Below are 17,602 nucleotides of genomic sequence, written 5' to 3'. Positions count from 1 at the left end.
AACAGCATTCTTGCCACTGACAAATATAGAGAAAGATAAAAAGGTGGCCTTTCTCCATGCTTCAATTCACTGCATGGTGGATCACCGAACTATGAGGCAGTTGTAAACTACAGTCCTCTTAACTAACACAGACTGCCCTTTAGAATTGCGCTCGCCCCCTCTGCCCGACGCCCGTACTCTGACTTCCAAGATTGCTCTACTGTTCTGATGGTGTTTTTTTCTCATTTTTAGTTTTAGCGCCACCTATAAGCCATAACTGCTGAACCCATATGCATGCATTAGTAATGGCCGAACCCCAAACCCTCTCCCATAATGATAGGCTCACAACTTGTATCAAGTGTTGGCAATAAAAGGGCGTAGGATTTTATTGTACGGATATGAGTTATGGCAATAACGATATCACATATCATGATGTATCATACTTTTGAGCACCGGGTCCTGAGGTTACCCCATCGGACCCGTGCCGCCTTCTTGTGTCCCACGACTTGTTGTGGGCACCGTACAGTGCCTTGTACTTCTTTTTGTTCTCCCCTTTTTGTAGGGTGGGCGGGTTCTGTGGTAAAGAAGCAAGAAGATTTGGAAGACACTGAGTAAACAGTGAACCTCCTGTTTGCTTGGGTCCCCGTTCAGGGTCCACAAACAGATTGTGTTTACTCTGAGCATGCTGCTCTCATTTATAGGACCCAGGGAGGCCCTGGGTCTTTGTTGTGTATGTGGTGGGCGCTGCTGTTGTCGCAGCCCCCGGGTCGGATAGCCGACTGTCTGACCCCCTGGTGGGGGCAGATCTTTTGAACCTGGGCCCTGCCTGACGGTTGTTTTCCTTATGGCGCTTAGCACCTTGCTGTTTGGAGGAAGGGCGAGATGACTGTTCACACCTTACCCTTCCGTGGCTTTGTGCTGCCGAGACGGTGTGTCTCCGTAGCTGGGGGGAGGAGAGGAGCATGCACGGGGAGGTTGCGGCTGCCCCTCTCCCAGCTGCCGATGGTAACAGCAGTTACCCTGCCTCGCTTGTGGGATGCCCATGCAGCATTCCCCAGAACTATTGCATTAGAGTACAGATAGGGAGGAATGGCGCAGGAGGAGGACACAAAGCTTGTAGCTGTTGTTTAGTTATTTGCTTCCCATTGACAGCCCATGGCTATGCTAATCCCTACGGCCATTCCCACCCAGTTCCTGCACCTCCCCGCCCAAAACAACACATCATGGGAATCCTTTGAGCTAGCTTTAATCAAGCCTTGCCATCAAACTCTGCACTCGAAGTGCCTGCCAGTGTTTCTTCAACGCAGTTTTCTGAGAGTTAATGACTTAATTGGAACTGTAAACTGCTAATGGCATAATTAAAATGTCTTGACGAGGTCTGCCCTCAGCCACTCGATGTATTAGCATTATGCGTGTCCGTCACAGGAATTCATGGTAAAAACAAGCATTGGCAAAGCGAACAGTTTTGGCTTGTGTAAACGTTTTAGGCATTTGCCAGGCACTTCTATGCGATGCCCAGGTACTAGCACCCGTTTGCACCTGCAACCATCAATGGGCATTTAATACAACTAAGGCAATGCCTGGCAAGTGACCTTCCCATATCTACACAAAAGCCCAAAGTGCTGGCTTACCCAATGCTTGCTTCATCTTTGGTCCCGCACACCTCCCTCTCTATATGTAGTCATCTCTAGTCTACAGCTAGATCATCTGCTGCTGGTGTGTAGTGCAGAATAATCCTCTAGAGGACCGTGAGAAGGTTCCACTAGGTCACAGATGAATGTTCTCCACCAGCATGAAGCAAAGCATGTTGTGTAAATCCCCTGGAACCGGTATATAAAATGGCCATATTAATGAAAAAGAAAGAATTCCAGGAGATAGCTTGCCTTATTTTTGCTCCATTGCCATGCAGAACATTTTTCTCTGGCATGAATATGATTTGGAGTGAACATACTTTTCACTTGAATCTGCTTCCAGATAAAGCAGTTTCATAGAATACTTATAATATGCTGAAGCCCAATTTTATCTTCCACCCAAGCACTAGAGTAAAAGAAACCTTCTCATCAGAAGATATAAGTTCAGGGGTTGGCTCTGTGTGACCTTGCTCCTCCGATTCTTATCTGTTAACAGTGACTTCTCATAACCAGCCCTTCAAATAAATGAGTGGCTTTGTGAATATAATCCAAAAACAGGAGGTTGCTCAGCTCAAGATCCAAAGCAAATATATTATATACTAATTTCTCAAAAAAGGTAGCAGGTGCTCCTCTCCAGAAAGAACATGGCATGATAACCTGTTCTGAGATGAGAGTTTGCAGCACACACTTTTTGCTCACTGTACCTTTCACAGATGGGAAATATCCATTTGCATATCAATCTTTGTCCCGCCCACATGGGCAGTCCAGCACCGAAGTGCTATGGCAATTCCTCTCTGAACAAGAGTTCCAACAGTAACCCCATACACATGTTTCAGCCTTGTTGCGCCTCATCAGTGAGGTGAAGCTGTGCCTCTCTGAGCACAGTGAGCAGGGAGTCTACGTCTGGTTGCTCCCAGCTAACTTAGGGTGACCAACCCCAAGTTCCTTGAAAATATTTCAAAAAAGGTAGCAGGCGCTCCTCTCCAGAAAGAACATGGCATGATAACCTCTTTTGAGATGAGAGTTTGCAGCACTCGCTTTTTGCTCACTGTACCTTTCACAGATGGGAAATATCCATTTGCATATCAGTCTTTGTCCCGCCCACATGGGCAGTCCAGCACCGAAATGCTATGGCAATTCCTCTCTGAACAAGAGTACCACAGCAACCCCATACACATGTTTCAGCCTTGTTGGGCCTCATCAGTGAGGTGAAGCTGTGCCTCTCTGAGCACAGTGAGCAGGGAGTCCAGGTCTGGTTGCCCCCAGGTAACTCAGGGTGACCAACCCCAAGTTCCTTGAAAATATTTCAAAAAAGGTAGCGGGCGCTCCTCTCCAGAAAGAACATGGCATGATAACCTGTTCTGAGATGAGAGTTTGCAGCACATGCTTTTTGCTCACTGTACCTTTCACAGATGGGAAATACCCATTTGCATATCAGTCTTTGTCCCGCCCACATGGGCAGTCCAGCACCAAAATGCTATGGCAATTCCTCTCTGAACAAGAGAACAGGTTATCATGCCATGTTCATTCTGAAGAGGAGCGCCAGCTACCTTTTTAAAAAATATTATATACTAAATATGCACCAGAGATTCCAAAATCACTAACAGGAAAACAATATTCATTAAAAGAATAATCAGCCTATTATTGCTGAGTTGATTCTGTAAAAATACTAAAACTGAGAATGAGAGACAATTAATGTGATTACCCTTAGAATGTTACACTCGCTTCTGTGTTTGCTGGCTTAGCGTGGAAACACATGATCAAAGCTAGATGCAATTGATTTAGTGCTGCTCTCCCCGTCCCTCTTAGTGGACCCCCTACTTGTATGATGTGCTCAACTGCTCGGTGCTGCACAGTGATTGTTCCTTTTTTGCTGGAGGTTGGCCACCATGAAAAGGAAGGCACATTTAAAAAAAGTTATGTAAGCTTCAAAGCATGTTCTTGCAATCCACTAAAAGAAAAGAAACCAGGATGAACTGTTGGCTGCCCATGAGGAGGCCGAGAATAGATCAGGGAGTGTAAACATGTGCTTTGTGGGTTTGCAAGAAGGCCCAGAAAAGGAATCCTTAACTGACCGCAGTGTTCTTCCAAAATATGTTCTAGTTTATAGCCTATAGAGAAGATATATACAGATCACACACACCCACGTTAAAGAAAATCATAGTGGAGCAGCCACCCAGCCACATGATTGAGGCCTTATAGAATTCAGTTAAGTGCATCATTTTGGAAGCATTGCTCTTGCAAAGGTGGATACAACATTAATATATTACACAGCAGTTTGCCAAGAGCACTGGAGTGGAGGGACAAATACCCACTTTTCCAAAAAGTCCTTCACAATCACTTTTAGGAAAAAGATAACCCTTCACCTCCGTGCGGTGTCCAGTGATTCACCAATGATTCCAAACAGACAAGCGCATCTCACAAACCTCACAAGAGCTGGAATCATCACAAGAAAAGGAAATAACACAAGAGTGCAAGTACTCTCGGGAATAGAGTAAAGGTGCCCCAAAGAACCCACGAGGCAGAAGGAAGGATGGGCTCAAAGCACCTCATCAAGGCTGCTAATCTAGTGCAGGAGTGAAAGAAAGCTAAGAAAGGATTTGCTTTAGCCACGAAGATACATGTTTTCCCAGGAGCATGGCCACACTCCGAGAACATATAAAGACAAGTACGACATTGCAGGGAGTCTTAAAGAGAATACTAGAAGCAGATGGGAAGTTGAGATTCCCAAGGTGAGGCATCACAAAAAGGAGAAGCCCCGGGGAGCCGTGAGAGGACCAAAGCAAATAAACCCCCGATATGTGCTATTATCAGAAAATCATGGCCCCGAGGGAAGGGTGCTTGGTACCTTTCGGGGGTTCAGAGAATGACTGAACATTACAAAATATTTATACTCCCTTCAGTAAACAGTAAGGTGTAACAATAAATCAAAGGGACCAGACCCCAACCCAAAACAAAAGACAGGAACAAGTGCTTAGCAAACTAGAGAGATGTAATTTCAACAAGGCCTATCTTAACAAAAAAACAGGATATTGCTGTCGAGCTTTTGGTTGGGACCTACTTTTTTCCATCAGAAGTGCTGTGCTTTCTATTTTAGGAGCATCTGGCAGATCAACAATAAGTAACTAAGAATTATAAAGGCCTGACTCGTCTGTACACTTATTGATGAATAGCTTATATGCAAGAAAAAGAACTAAATATATGTATGTGTTAAAAAATCCATTGGTGAGCTTTGGGTTCACTACTGTTTTATTCTCTTTTTGTAGAAAACCCTAGATTTCTTCTCTCTGATCCATTAGAAAGTGGAGTAAAAAAAATACAAGGCTAGTCTGTATTAGAAGACAATTGGTGGCATACCTGGGTGGTAAAAATAGGTATTGCCTCGTGGTTTCACAGGATTGTTTGGTAATCATAGTTACCACCTGCCATTGACGAGTGGCATTAGGAAATGATCATGGCCGCCGGGCCCTGCTGGTGCGGCGCATGCACATGTGTTCTGCTCAGAGGCGTTGCTGGGGGTCAGGGAGGTGAGGGGGCTATAACGCCGGGTCTTTTAGTTGTAGCTCTGGATATAAGCTCGTGGGCTACAACCAAAAGGCTAGCTTGTCCCAATTCCCGACATGAGCGCAGCCCCAGATCTTTTCCAGACCTAGCAAAACATGTGACTCTGCCCCCTAGATCCAACACCATTTTAAGTGATGTTGGCATTCCAGTATTAGCAGGGCCAAGCAAACCAATGGCAATTTAAAGCCCACCTCCAGAGGTCTGGGGTTTGTTTTAGGGGCAGGACCATGGCAAATGCTGGCAGATGGAATGTTTCTGTACTAGGACCAACAGACTAGCAAATTACTGACGGGGTTAGTAAGACTATGCAGGAAAAACACAAAGAAGAAACACAACAAACCCCCCAATGCGAAGAATATACCATTCTTGGAAGGAAGAGAGACTCTAATAGGCAAATTAGACACCCAGGTGAAAGCCTGATTGGGAGGTCAAAAAAAACAACAGGAAGTTGCATCCTGGAACCAGAACAATGGGCCTCCTGAAAGGTTTGACGGTATTTCCTACAGAAATAACTCCAAACTCTAATACCATCGCTGCCACTTGTAATGGTGCATTCATGGTGTGATCCCCGTTCACTGAGTCCATACGACTCCATTGCGGATATGGAGCATTTACTGCGAGTGGTAAATGCTCAATCTTATTGGTGGTAATGTGGAGGAACAACCACCATCAAAGTATTGGAGGTTTTCCTCTCCTTTACATCCAAGGTCAGAATGTATTATTGCAGTAAAAGTGGCAGTAATCGCGTTGCAACCACTTTCTTGCTGCACTGCCAAACCCGTAATCAGGCCCAATACCTCTAATCCGACAGATGTTCTTTTATGAGGCACAACTTTCGTCTGTAATGGACAGTTTCCTCTGCTTTGCCAAAGAATTCTACACTTTCATCCCCTCAATGACCACCCCTGCCAAGGGCTGCATCTCATAAAAGGGAAATTATAATGAGTGATTTATAACGCGCAGACCACCAAAGAGGTGTCCAAGCGCGGACCGGGGATTCGAACCTGCTTTGCTCCGCATCATCTTGCTTCCAAAACGAGCGCGTTGCCATTGAGCTATACTACCAGCGCCAGACATACATGTGGGTGGGGTGGGGGTACTGGATAAGAAATGTGATGCGCAGGTGCATACTGTCAATAAAAAGTGTCAAAAAAAGAGGAGCTCATGGAGTGGGTGGAGCCACAGGTCTATTTTATTTTCTCAGCGGAATTGGGTAGTGGCCGTTTGTCATCTGGGAATGTGCTATATCCTCTTCTGTTTCAAGGCACTAGTGTTAATCTTTAGAGGTGCACTGCTGGTTCTTTTGAAGTTGAGGAGATCAATTTTTGGACTTCCGTTACTCAGATGCGAGATCATTTCAGGCTGATGGCCAGGTGAGTGGAAAGGAATCCGAGGTAAGGTGGGGATGCTGAAGCTGCTGCTGGGGTACAAAGGACAGTTATGGTACATGGCTGTACTCTAGGCTGCAAGAAATGTGCCTTTTCTGAAGTCTGGAACGTACTCATGTGGATCAGATTCGCCTGCGCACCCTTCACAGCCGCCCTGGAAGAAGGCGAACATCCTCAAGCTCCAGGCCAAAACCCAACACTCTAAACCTGCCCTGCACCTGGACCCAATCTAGAATTAAGACCTCCCAACCTGGCAAAACAGTGCCCCGGGGACAGTACGAGGTAAATAGCCCACTTTCTACACAAGCGCAGCGAGGCCACCAGAAGCAGAAGACGCGCGCTATACCAGACCATTTACATTACAGAAGACGTGCGCTATACAAGACCATTTACATTACATTTCTAGGAGATTGCAGCACGATAGGATGCTCTTAGCTGGTAAGTTTTTCCAAAGTTCAAGGTGTGCCTTTACTAGGCAAAAGGTCCCCCTTTTATGATCCTGAAGCACCTGGACCAAAGGATATCCATGGTAGTCTGGACAAGCAAAGTACCTCATCCGAGGGCAGCCCATCTACGACCCCACTCCTCACCAGCTTGTTCACCCTTCTTCTTCACACCTTACACTACATTCACTGGCCACGCACCTGCATGCCGCAAAGTCATATTTGCTAGTACTCCCCTCACCACTGCTCAAACAAACACCCTGCGAGCAGTATATCTCATCATCCCTCCAGCAATCCCAGCACAGCCTCTGACACAAGTAGGATCAATAAACCTGGGGTGGGGGGGGGGTTTGCTCTGTGCAAACACACACAAAGGGCCCTCAGCCGCCGACACTGGAAACTTACTTGCTCCCAGAAAAGGTGTTCCTCCAATAAGCACTCATCAACACTTCAGGTTTGACACCTTCCTCCTTGCCTCCTCTTCTCCCACAAACCTGCCCAAAATAACACAAAGATTCCCCCATACAAGATCGCATTACATTAAATGACATTATCTGATGTCTAAACATATAAGTGCACAGGAGGGATTATTAGGAACACTACGCTCTACCTATTGTACTCGTCAAGCAAATAATGCATTTTTATTTAGGCCACCTGGCATCTGAACTAGGTTTTATTATCTAGTTTTTTTAAATACCTTGGAACTATGATCATTGATCCTTATTGGTATTTTTTTGTCATATCTCACTAACACTTGTGTTAAAAAATTCAGTGAAATAATGCATGAAAAACAAATTTCTGGATTCAAAAACCGTTCATCTACACCACACAATCCTCAAATAAACAAGATACGGGGTCCTTTTTCAAGATGTTCAGGGATAATAATTCCACACCACCGCGCAGTGGTGTTTGGGCTGGCGTGGCATGGCTGCACCTGCTGCATAATGGAGACGCAGGGACAACTAGTTACCAACGAGTTACCAGCAGTAGTTAGGACCAAGCTAGTTCTATGACACGGCCACAGCAGTCAAGTGACTAGATCACTGCCAACAGTAGCGCAATGAGGGGGTGTGAGGGGTCGCCCCTCCAGGAAGAAGCAAATCTACCATATCGCATAGAGGGCGGGTGCAGTTGGCTAAGGAGACATGAATCCTTGCACCAGCCCTGGTTACACAGGAGTGCAAAATGACTGAGTCACTTGAACTGTTTTGGGTAACTGAGGGCCCGCTCTTCCGTCCACCCCTCACAGATAAATCACAGAAAAAGCGCCAAGAAACATCAGAGGCCGTGCACCTACTTTCTGAGCCGAGTTGCTGAGCTGCGGATGGAAATCCTCGTCTTCCACATATTTCCTTTTAAAGTACACGATCTTGGATGTTGCTATTGGATTCGAAATCCCCCGGTAATGGGATTCTGTGGAAATAAATCAGACATGACAGATGACATGTGGTTTGCCTGAGGTCCTCCAGGAAAAATACTTCCCTGCTTTTTCTTCTCACCAAACACTAACACTAGCCAATATTGTTCAGTGTCCTTTGGGGACATTTGGAGGAAGCCTTTAACTCTTAATGAGCAGAAGAACGTGTTACTGGACTCCTGGGCCCAGCAGAAGACAGCATTTATTTAGGTGTGGTCCAAGTTGTGGGCCAGTAGATCGGAAAAGCTGCTTTGATGCTCCCACAAAGGGCGCGTGCCCTGGCATCAGCATTCTAATGGTTTGGCAGTCTCATATGCAGTTTACCTTTGTGGGAACCATGCTTGGAGTTCCATTGGCAGGCGCAAGGAAGGACTGCCAGCAGGAACTCTATGGCGTATAACTGGACCAAACGTGTGTCACATTACTAAAAAAGGAAGCTGGCACACAATTTTGTACCAGGCTTACCCCAAGTCGCTCCCATAAAAGGTAACTGAGAATTAAGGGCATCCGCTAGCCTTCCGCGCACCTTAGGTTTCAACAGTGCTCATTTACCGTGGCTACACACACAAACACACCAGTATTCTGCAAAGTGGCGCAAGAGACAGTCAAAGTGAGGAATGGGTAGTGTGTACGATAACTTGGAAGCCTTGTACTTAACCATGGTGACACTTTGCAAAATGTGTGACACGTGTTCAAAAAGTACTTATTTCTAGATTGTCTTGTGGCTTCTGGCAACCTTTTTCAGAGTATATGTATGTCATGGATAATCTACAAATCAATGCTCAAATGGCCCAGGCGTCACAATGGGCCTCATTACGAGTTTGGAGGTAGCCATGCTGTTTTTAGCGGCATGGCTACCCCCAAACTCGGGTCCGGGACCGTGTCCCGAAAAATGGGAATTACCGGGCCATTCCGACCTTTGCGGGCCCAGTAATTACAATTCGCTGGACCCGGACCCGGTACATCCCCATTCCCATTTGAGCCCCCATAGGCCCGTTGCTACCATCCGGTACTGCTCGCGGGTGCAGCTCTGCACATCTGGTCTAACCAAGCATGCAGAGCGGCCCCCGCGAGCAGAACTCGTAATGTTGTGGCGAGGTAACAACGGCGCCGTTAGCGCTACCGGCGCCGTTGTTGCCATACTGCAACACTTATAATGAGGCCCAATGACTCACACACATGTTCCAGAAACGTGAGACTTTGTGCTGCATAATAAACATCACAACCATCAGGGAGGGGCATCCACTATTAGTGCCACAAGGCCATGTCACCAGTAGACGTGCACCTTTAGGAAGATATAACATATAATGGTGCTACAATTACAGCAGAGCGCGTCCTCGTGCAGGGAGGAATTGAAGCCTTGGAAGAACATTACAGCTTCTATAGCCCCTCCTGGATTTGATTGTTTCCTTATCTGTGTCTGTCTGTGCTCCTGATTTGTAGTTTGCTCAAAAAGGCATACATTGCAGCTCTTGAACAAGCCCACACATTGCAGTCTTCAGGGTTTGAATGCTACACTGTCTTAAGTATGGCTGGGGTCAGTATAAGTTCAGATGAGGGGGAAAAAAGGAAAAGCAGGCAGACCACCCTATGCGAGGGCTCTCCGGAAAGCAGGAGGGGATGGGATAGTGTCAGTCATGGCAGGTGCAGTCCAGTTGAAGTTGGGAATATGGTCAGGCCGGTCCCTTCGTAAGATCAGTGGTGGCACAATCCCCCACATATCAGGCTTGTGCCCCATATTATTACTCAAGGGGGCTCAGCAGCAATATTTCCACTCAAGGGGGGGAGGGGGCTCAGCATAAAAACGTTTGAATACCACTGCCCTGGAAGGGTGTTAGGGAGGAGGCACAATCAGTTATGTGTTAGGCCTTCGACTCGTGAAGCCCGCTTTGGTATGTGTGTATCAAATGCTAAATTGGGACTGTGTTTCATCAAAACCATGAGGATGGAGGAGTGTCTGGCACGGGACAGGGGCACTCGCAGGCCTCTGGGAAGCTTGTGGGGCTGGAACTGTTGGTGGCTGATAGGACTGGGCTGTAGTGAGTATGGCATCGAGCCACTGTCTAGGAGGCTGGCTGGGTTGGTGCTGGGTCAGTCAGAGGCCGGTGAAGGCCGAGGCTTTGGAAAGGTTGATAGAAAGCGTCAGGTCCACATGCTGTGATCCTTGCCTCTCTTTGGGTGGACAGAGGGAGAGGCTGTTAGTTGGGATAGTGACTCATGAAACCGCGATGCCTTCTCAAGCCCTATGTCAGTGTATGGAAAACGTGCATGCATTTGCCTGAAGACGAGGGCAAGCCCACGAAAGCTTACAACTAAATTACTTTGATTACTTTGTTGGCGTAATTAAGGTATCGCCTTGATGTTTTCTTTTTGGAGCAACACTATTTTATATATATAATATCATCTCCTCGTCTCCCTCTGCATTATGCATCTATATCAATGCATCGGGCACTGTGATCCGTTATGCATTTATCATGGTCTAGCTTCACACATAGCCTGGACTATTTTTGCATGAAAGAATTTCTTTGAAGGCATACTGCTTTGGACGTCTGAAAACAAATAGTGCCAAGACCTCCTGAAAGCCTCCCCCTTTTTATCTCGGCATGCAACAGTTGCGCAAGTGCTTCCCCCTTCCCACCCCGCTGAGTGCAGCCCATACTTCCAGGGCACCTATTATGCAGCAGCACAATGCATCGCTAAAGTAGCAACTGGGATTGGCACCGACGCTGTGGTTGCTTAAAAGGTTCATTACGGCTGAAGCATTGGAATTACAAGTCATCCTGCTGCGCGGAGCGGAAACGCAGCCCTTCTACTCTCCATCACAGTACTGGAACCGTGTTGTTCTTTTGTCGTCTTAATGTTAGCATTTGTATTTGTCCTGAATGGCAGTTGCATACGGGAAGTACTCTGTGATACAACATAAATATATATATATATATATATATACACACACACACACTCATACATATTATATGTATATTTAGTATATATTAAGAGTATGTCTTTGGCCCACCTGATACTATGGAGACATTTTGCTCTCAACAGCAATCAATACCTAGTGGCTAGACCACTAACGACTACAGTCTAGCGGCTAGACTCTAGCCTGTTGTTTTCAATTCTTACATTGCTAAATAGCAGAGGTGTTGCTAGGGAGGGGGGCTGAGGGGGCCATAGCCCTGGGTCTTTTGGTTGTAGCCCTGGATAGAAGCTTAGAGGCTACAACCAAAAGGCTAGCTAGCCCCAAGTCCTGACAGTCCTGACATTATCGGAGCCCGGGATCATTTCCAGACCTAGCAACACATCTGCTAAATAGGTAAATAGCTGAAAGTGACAGCGGTGCAGGCCGTACCTGTGAAAGGGTGGCATGTCCTGCTGTCTGCCGGCGGCTGCGCGTGGAGCTGGTCGGTGGCGCTGGCTTTGGCGTAGCACTCAGACTCCCATAGGCTCTGGTATTCCGGGATGTCAGCAGCTCCCTCGGCGGCAATGGGGTCACAAAACCTATTCATGGACAGGACCAGAGTCATGTCTTACAGCCTCGAACCTGAAAAAAAGTTACAACCGGTCAGCAATATCCTCCAACCACAGCTTGTGGCTTTTTGTGAATCCTTTCACTTCCTCTGCGGTGCAATTGTCATCTTTGCTACAACAACAAAAAACCTGAAATCCTCAAAGCCGCGCAGTCAGTCTTCCCAAATTACAATCGGTGGCGTCGTCCTCTGAGGAGGTTGTGGGAATTTGTTTCAACTCATTTACAGTTTAAGTACATTGTTTTACAAGAGTCAGGAACTGGCAAGCAAGCCCGCAAATCCCCACTGCCAAATAAAGAGAGATCTATTTTGAGAGAAAAAAAAATCACAGCACAGACAGCTCTAAAACAAAATGACCGCCATACCCCAAACAAGCAAACGGACTATCCGTCAAGCAGCGCCAGCTGTTCCACTTTCCATTCTGTCACATCGCCTCGTCTCCAGAACAACAGCCACCCCGGTGAAGGATTTCTCCACAAAATATGAAAGCGCAAGAAAGCCGTGTTAGCTGTTTCCACTGGCCCCGAGTCGGACTCAAATGGATCTGCCTCCAGTCAAAACATTGCGAGATCAAGACAGAACATTGGCTCCAGTCTCGAGCTGTGAGTTCCAGTCCCAGAGGAGCCAAGCACAACACGAAGAGAGCGGGCAGAATATTAAACATGAGCTGCTGCTGCTCCAGGGCCATTCACATGCCTCCCGTCCCGTCTCGCTCGTCTGCTCCTCGTATTCCCGCCCTTTTACTCGCTCACACTTATCCCTCCCGGTTACTCCTCTCCCGGTCCACTCCCCCTGCCCTCTCTCTCTCTCTCTCTCTCTCTCTCTCACTTGCTTTACAAGCTTTCATTATTTATCTCCATCTTCAAGACTTCAGCTCTCTCTCCTCCACCCCCAACCCCCGCCTCTTTCTCTTTAATGTGTCTGGGTATTCCATTAGGCAGTGATGTAACTCGGAACTTGGCCAAGGCAGAAAAATTGAAGGAGCATTATGAAGGGGTGAGGATATGCCCACCCACGAGTTGGTCTTAGTGGTCCAGCACACCACAAAAAGTGTAAGAGCTGTGGGGGTTTTGTGAGACCCTGAAGCTTCACATCGCGAGTCACCTTGTGCACAGTGGAATAGCTTGACAAAAGAGAACATAGAACTACGTCGACGAGAAGAGTGTTTAAAATTCCTCACATTATCTGATGCTTGTATATGAGAATGTATCATGAGCTTCTAGGAGACAAGGACACTCCTGCTCTGAATTCTTGGGAATTGAGACTCCGGTGTTCGGCTCATTCAAGCCACCTGCAAACTGTCTGAAGCTCATTTTGCTCCCAGACGTAATTTGGCAGGGGGGAGCTGCTATGTGTAGATATACACAAAGGCGGCTCCCCGCTGCAAAATTGTGGTCATTTTCAGGGTGGAGTGAAATGGGCAGGGCAAAAGGTGACATGCACGCCTGTACACTGCCTTTTGCCCGCCACATTTGCGCTCCGCCGTGCACATTAGTAATCGCTGCCTACCATGCTTGCAAGGCAGGCAGCATTTACAATTACAATTAAATGCTGCCTGCCATGCGAGCATTGTGGGCAGGATTTAATTTTAAACCACGGAGAGGCTTCCAGCCTTGGGGGGGCTGAGGGTGGGGGTTGTTATGTGTTGTCTTATGATGCCTACTGTTCAATTTTGAATCCCCTGGAACAATCTTTAGTGGATGTACCAATACACAAAGCATTGCGTTAGTCAAATTAAATTACATGAAATATTTTGCAAGCCTGCAAAGTTTCTGGAATGGCCAGTTAGTATTCACGACCTGATTAGCACAAGATACCGGTGATTGACGACTGTCGGGAAGTTAATACAACTTTTTAAGCATACTCTTACATTTAGTTAGGAGACCTTCAGGCATAGTGGTGGTCACTCGCACATTGTAAAATTGTGTTGAAATTGCAAATCCATCAGAAAAAACTCACATAAATGATGTTCCCAGGGGTGCCCTCCGCCCCAGCCACATGCAGCTCAAAGTACCAGTTTTATGGGGCACCAGGATGCAGTGTACCTGTGCAATGTCATGCTTGGTGGGTGCCATCTCCCCGCAATACTGTGTCCAAGCAAAATGTAGTTGCAACTAGACCTAACAGGGACAGCTCCACAAAGAGCAGAAGTGCATTTTAGTGGTGATAGCCGGCTGCAGTCCATCGAGGCTGGCCGTGCGCCCTCAGCAAACACTGTGTCTATCCACAGAACACCCACAGAGAAAATGGTTGGAGGGTGGGACTAGTCATAGCAGGTGGCGACAGCAACCATGGCAATGATGAAAAGAAGTGCCAGCCTCTACTCTTTCTGTGGTCTGAGTTCTTAGCATATTCTAGTTTAGATGCAAAATTTAAAAAAAAGGATTCAAATCGCATTTTCCTCTCCAATACTCACACTTCCCTCATGACTAAAGCATGGCCAAAGAGCGGCTGGGGACGGAAAATCGACTTGCTCTTTACCAAGCTTCATAAAACGAGGTGGTACATTCTTTAAAACACATGCGTCACGCAAAGAACGTCTCTTACGCACTTCCAGAGATGCATATAAAAAAGCCTGAGGAAACATGTACAATGTTGTCAGAGTAAAGAGGGTTTGGTAAGTAGTACTTGTGCCGTGAAGAAGTTTGAATAGAAAGGCTTTGCTTGGTGTGGAATGCAGTACTGGCCGCGGATACGGAAACTGGCTGGAAATGGCTTTGCTAAAGAACCCAACAGAGTGGTCCGAGCCGCGCCTTGGATTCTGAGACTTGCATTCACACCGCAGAGGCGGATCCGTGTGTCTCTACACGCAGAAGGTGAAGGCTGCCGAGACATAGGACCCGCCCGAGTTTCCATACTCCCCGGGACACACACCTGTGATGGCCGCCATTGCGAAAATGGCGGCCACACACCATTGCTTCACCGATTTATACGGACCAGGCCTGGTTTTGGCAAAGTGCAGAAAAACAGGCCGAATCTGTTGAAACCAAACACTTGTGTGTGAGTTGGACTGCCTATTTCCCACAGCAAGAGTAGTGAACCAACCATCTCAGTGTTCCTCAACCTTAGTGCAAAGATTCCAACTCTTATGCTACAGTTAATCGGAATAAGTGGGCATGAACAAAAACCAGAGAAAGACGGTTTTTTTCCTGTTTGTTGTATATGTCCACACAGATTAAAATGTGTCTACATAGTCATAACAATACAGGGTCTGCTTGCGACACAGGATAACATAGACATTCGCCGTAAAAGAAACCTAGAGCATTAGTGCCAGGACGGAAGGCCTTGGACTTTCAATTCATTTGAGGCGTCTCTCCATCAATACTGTAGAAAGTGGCTGGGAAATCGCACTTACAGTGAAACTTCAATACATTGACCTCCCTACAGGGGCCTAATTCTCTTCACCCCTGCCCTCTTCCGCGTCCACTGCCTCCTTATGGCCAGGTTAGTTGATCCTTCTTATATCGTTCCTACAACTTAGTAGCGTACATCGAACACCAATCCCAGATGCAGCTCCTGCTAATTTTGGTGATGTCTGACACCCACGAGCTGCTTTCAGCGCCTGCTCATTAAATCTTCATTTCGATCTCTCAAACTAGTATCTGTTATTAGCGCCAAACCACTGTTAAGCTTTAAAACGTTGATGCCTTTTCTGATGCGCTCTATTGTGTGTTAAAAACCCTTCTACTGAGGGCAGTACTTCAGATGAGAACGATTTATCGTGTAAATAAAATAAATCGCCAGCATTTGGTGTGTTGCTATAACTGGGTGTCACTTAAACCACAAGGCTATTTCAATTGTTGTAACTATAGTGCGGATGCGATGCTCTGAACAGGAGAGCGTGAACTCAACACACGCTTCTCGCGCAGCACACATTTCCCAGGCACCGAGAAGGGTGGGAGCCCTTCGGTTCATAGTGAAATACAATCAGATATTGTTCAGTGGGCAGGAAGCGTGCCAGGTAGGCAGGCTGGTCTTGGCATGCGGCACCGCGCGCTGCCGACGCCTCCTTCTGCATGCAGATCAGGCACGAAGGCTTCCGGCCAGGGCACGTCTGCCGGGGATAGCTCCGGAGCAGATGCGTGCCGTTATGGGAAGGGGTTGGATGGCTGCCCGCTGGCCCTGGATCTCCTGGTTCTCCAGGTTCGGATTAAGAAGTGCTGTGTGCAGAGATTATATCAAAAACGGTGCACTAGGCTTTTTAAAAGGGCTGGTGACCAATACAGGACGTGTGGAAGACCGCTGATTGTGGCACAGTGCAAGACGAGGGTGGGTAGTGACATGTCACGAGCAGAGGATGGACAGTGGGAGGGCAAGGTGAGTGTGGCTGGTGACATAGTATGCCACCATAGTAGGTGTTCAGTCAGAAGATGCAAGCAGAAGGCGTACAGTGAGAAAGCACAAGGCACGGGTGGATGATGAGATGGTACAAGGCGAGTGTGGACAGTGGGAGGGAAAGAATAGTGTTGCTGGTGACATGGTATGCAACATAGATGTCCAGTCAGAAGATGCAAGAATAAGGCGCACAGTGAGAAAGCACAAGGCACGGGTGGATGGTGAGATGGTACAAAGCGAGTGTGGACAGTGGGAAGGCAAGACGAGTGTGGCTGGTGACATGGTATGCAACGTAGGTGTCCAGTCAGAAGATGCAAGCATAAGGCGTACAGTGAGAGAGCACAAGGCACGGGTGGATGATGAGATGGTACGAGGCGAGTGTGGACACTGGGAGGGCAAAATGAGTGTGGCTGGTGACATGGTATGCAACGTAGGTGTCCAGTCAGAAGAGGCAAGAATAAGGCGTACAGTGAGAAAGTACAAGGCACGCGTGGATGGTGAGATGGTACAAAGCGAGTGTGGACAGTGGGTGTGCAAGTCGAGTGTGGCTGGTGACATAGTATGCAACGTAGGTGCCAGTCAGTAGATGCAAGAAAAGGGTGTACAACCAAAAACAGGTAGTGAGAAAGTACATGGCAAGGGTGGATGTGAAATGGTGCAAGCAGAGGGTGGACAGTGAGAATGCAAGACGATTGAGGCTGGTGAGATAGCATGCAACATAGGTGTACCATCAAAAGATGCAAGACTATGGCATGCAGTGAGAAAGTACAAGGCACGGGTGGATGGTGAGATGGTACAAAGCGAGTGTGGACAGTGGGAGAGCAAGACGAGTGTGGCTGGTGAGATGGTATGCAACATAGGCGTGCAGTGAGAAGAGGCAAGAAAAGGCATACAGTGAGAAAGTACAAGGCACGGGTGGATGGTGAGATGGTACAAGGCGAGTGTGGACAGTGGGAGTTCAAGGCGAGTGTGGCTGGTGACATGGTATGCAACGTAGGTGTCCAGTCAGACGATGCAAGGCAAAGGCGTACAGTGATAAAGTACAAGGCACAGGTGGATGGTGAGATGGTACAAGGCGAGTGTGGACAGTGGGAGCGCAAGGCGAGTGTGGCTGGTGACATGGCATGCAACGTAGGTGTCCAGTCAGTAGATGCAAGAAACAGGGTGTACAGCGCAAAACAGGTAGTGAGAAAGTACATGGCAAGGGTGGATGGTGAAATGGTGCAGGCAGAGGGTGGCGAGTGAGAATACAAGACGATTGAGGCTGGTGAGATAGCATGCAACATAGGTGTACCATCAGAAGATGCAAGACTATGGC

The 17,602-nt window shown here is 47.4% G+C and overlaps 1 protein-coding gene across 3 annotated transcripts in view; it reads right to left on the bottom strand.

The window, feature by feature from the left end:
• The window catches only part of SERTAD4 (SERTA domain containing 4), a 54,058-nt gene that overhangs the window by 25,220 nt on the left and 11,236 nt on the right, over nt 1-17,602 (bottom strand). For 2 of the 3 annotated variants that reach the window (XR_011268196.1, XM_069608512.1), the window contains exons 2-3: nt 11,772-11,963; nt 8,303-8,418 (exon numbers count right to left, since the gene is read on the bottom strand). Coding sequence is in view for 2 of the 3 variants with exons in the window: in XM_069608512.1 (XP_069464613.1) it covers nt 8,303-8,418; nt 11,772-11,946 (291 nt within the window). In the remaining variant the exon portion in view is untranslated. Of the gene's footprint in view, nt 1-8,302; nt 8,419-11,771; nt 11,964-12,314; nt 12,710-17,602 lie in introns of those variants that run through there. The other variant, XM_069608513.1, reaches the window with a different exon arrangement.

Source organism: Ambystoma mexicanum, chromosome 4q, assembly GCF_040938575.1.
Source record: "Ambystoma mexicanum isolate Mex_15411 chromosome 4q, UKY_AmexF1_1, whole genome shotgun sequence".
Lineage (NCBI taxonomy): Eukaryota > Metazoa > Chordata > Amphibia > Caudata > Ambystomatidae > Ambystoma > Ambystoma mexicanum.
This window is presented reverse-complemented; position numbering and strand designations above follow the sequence as displayed.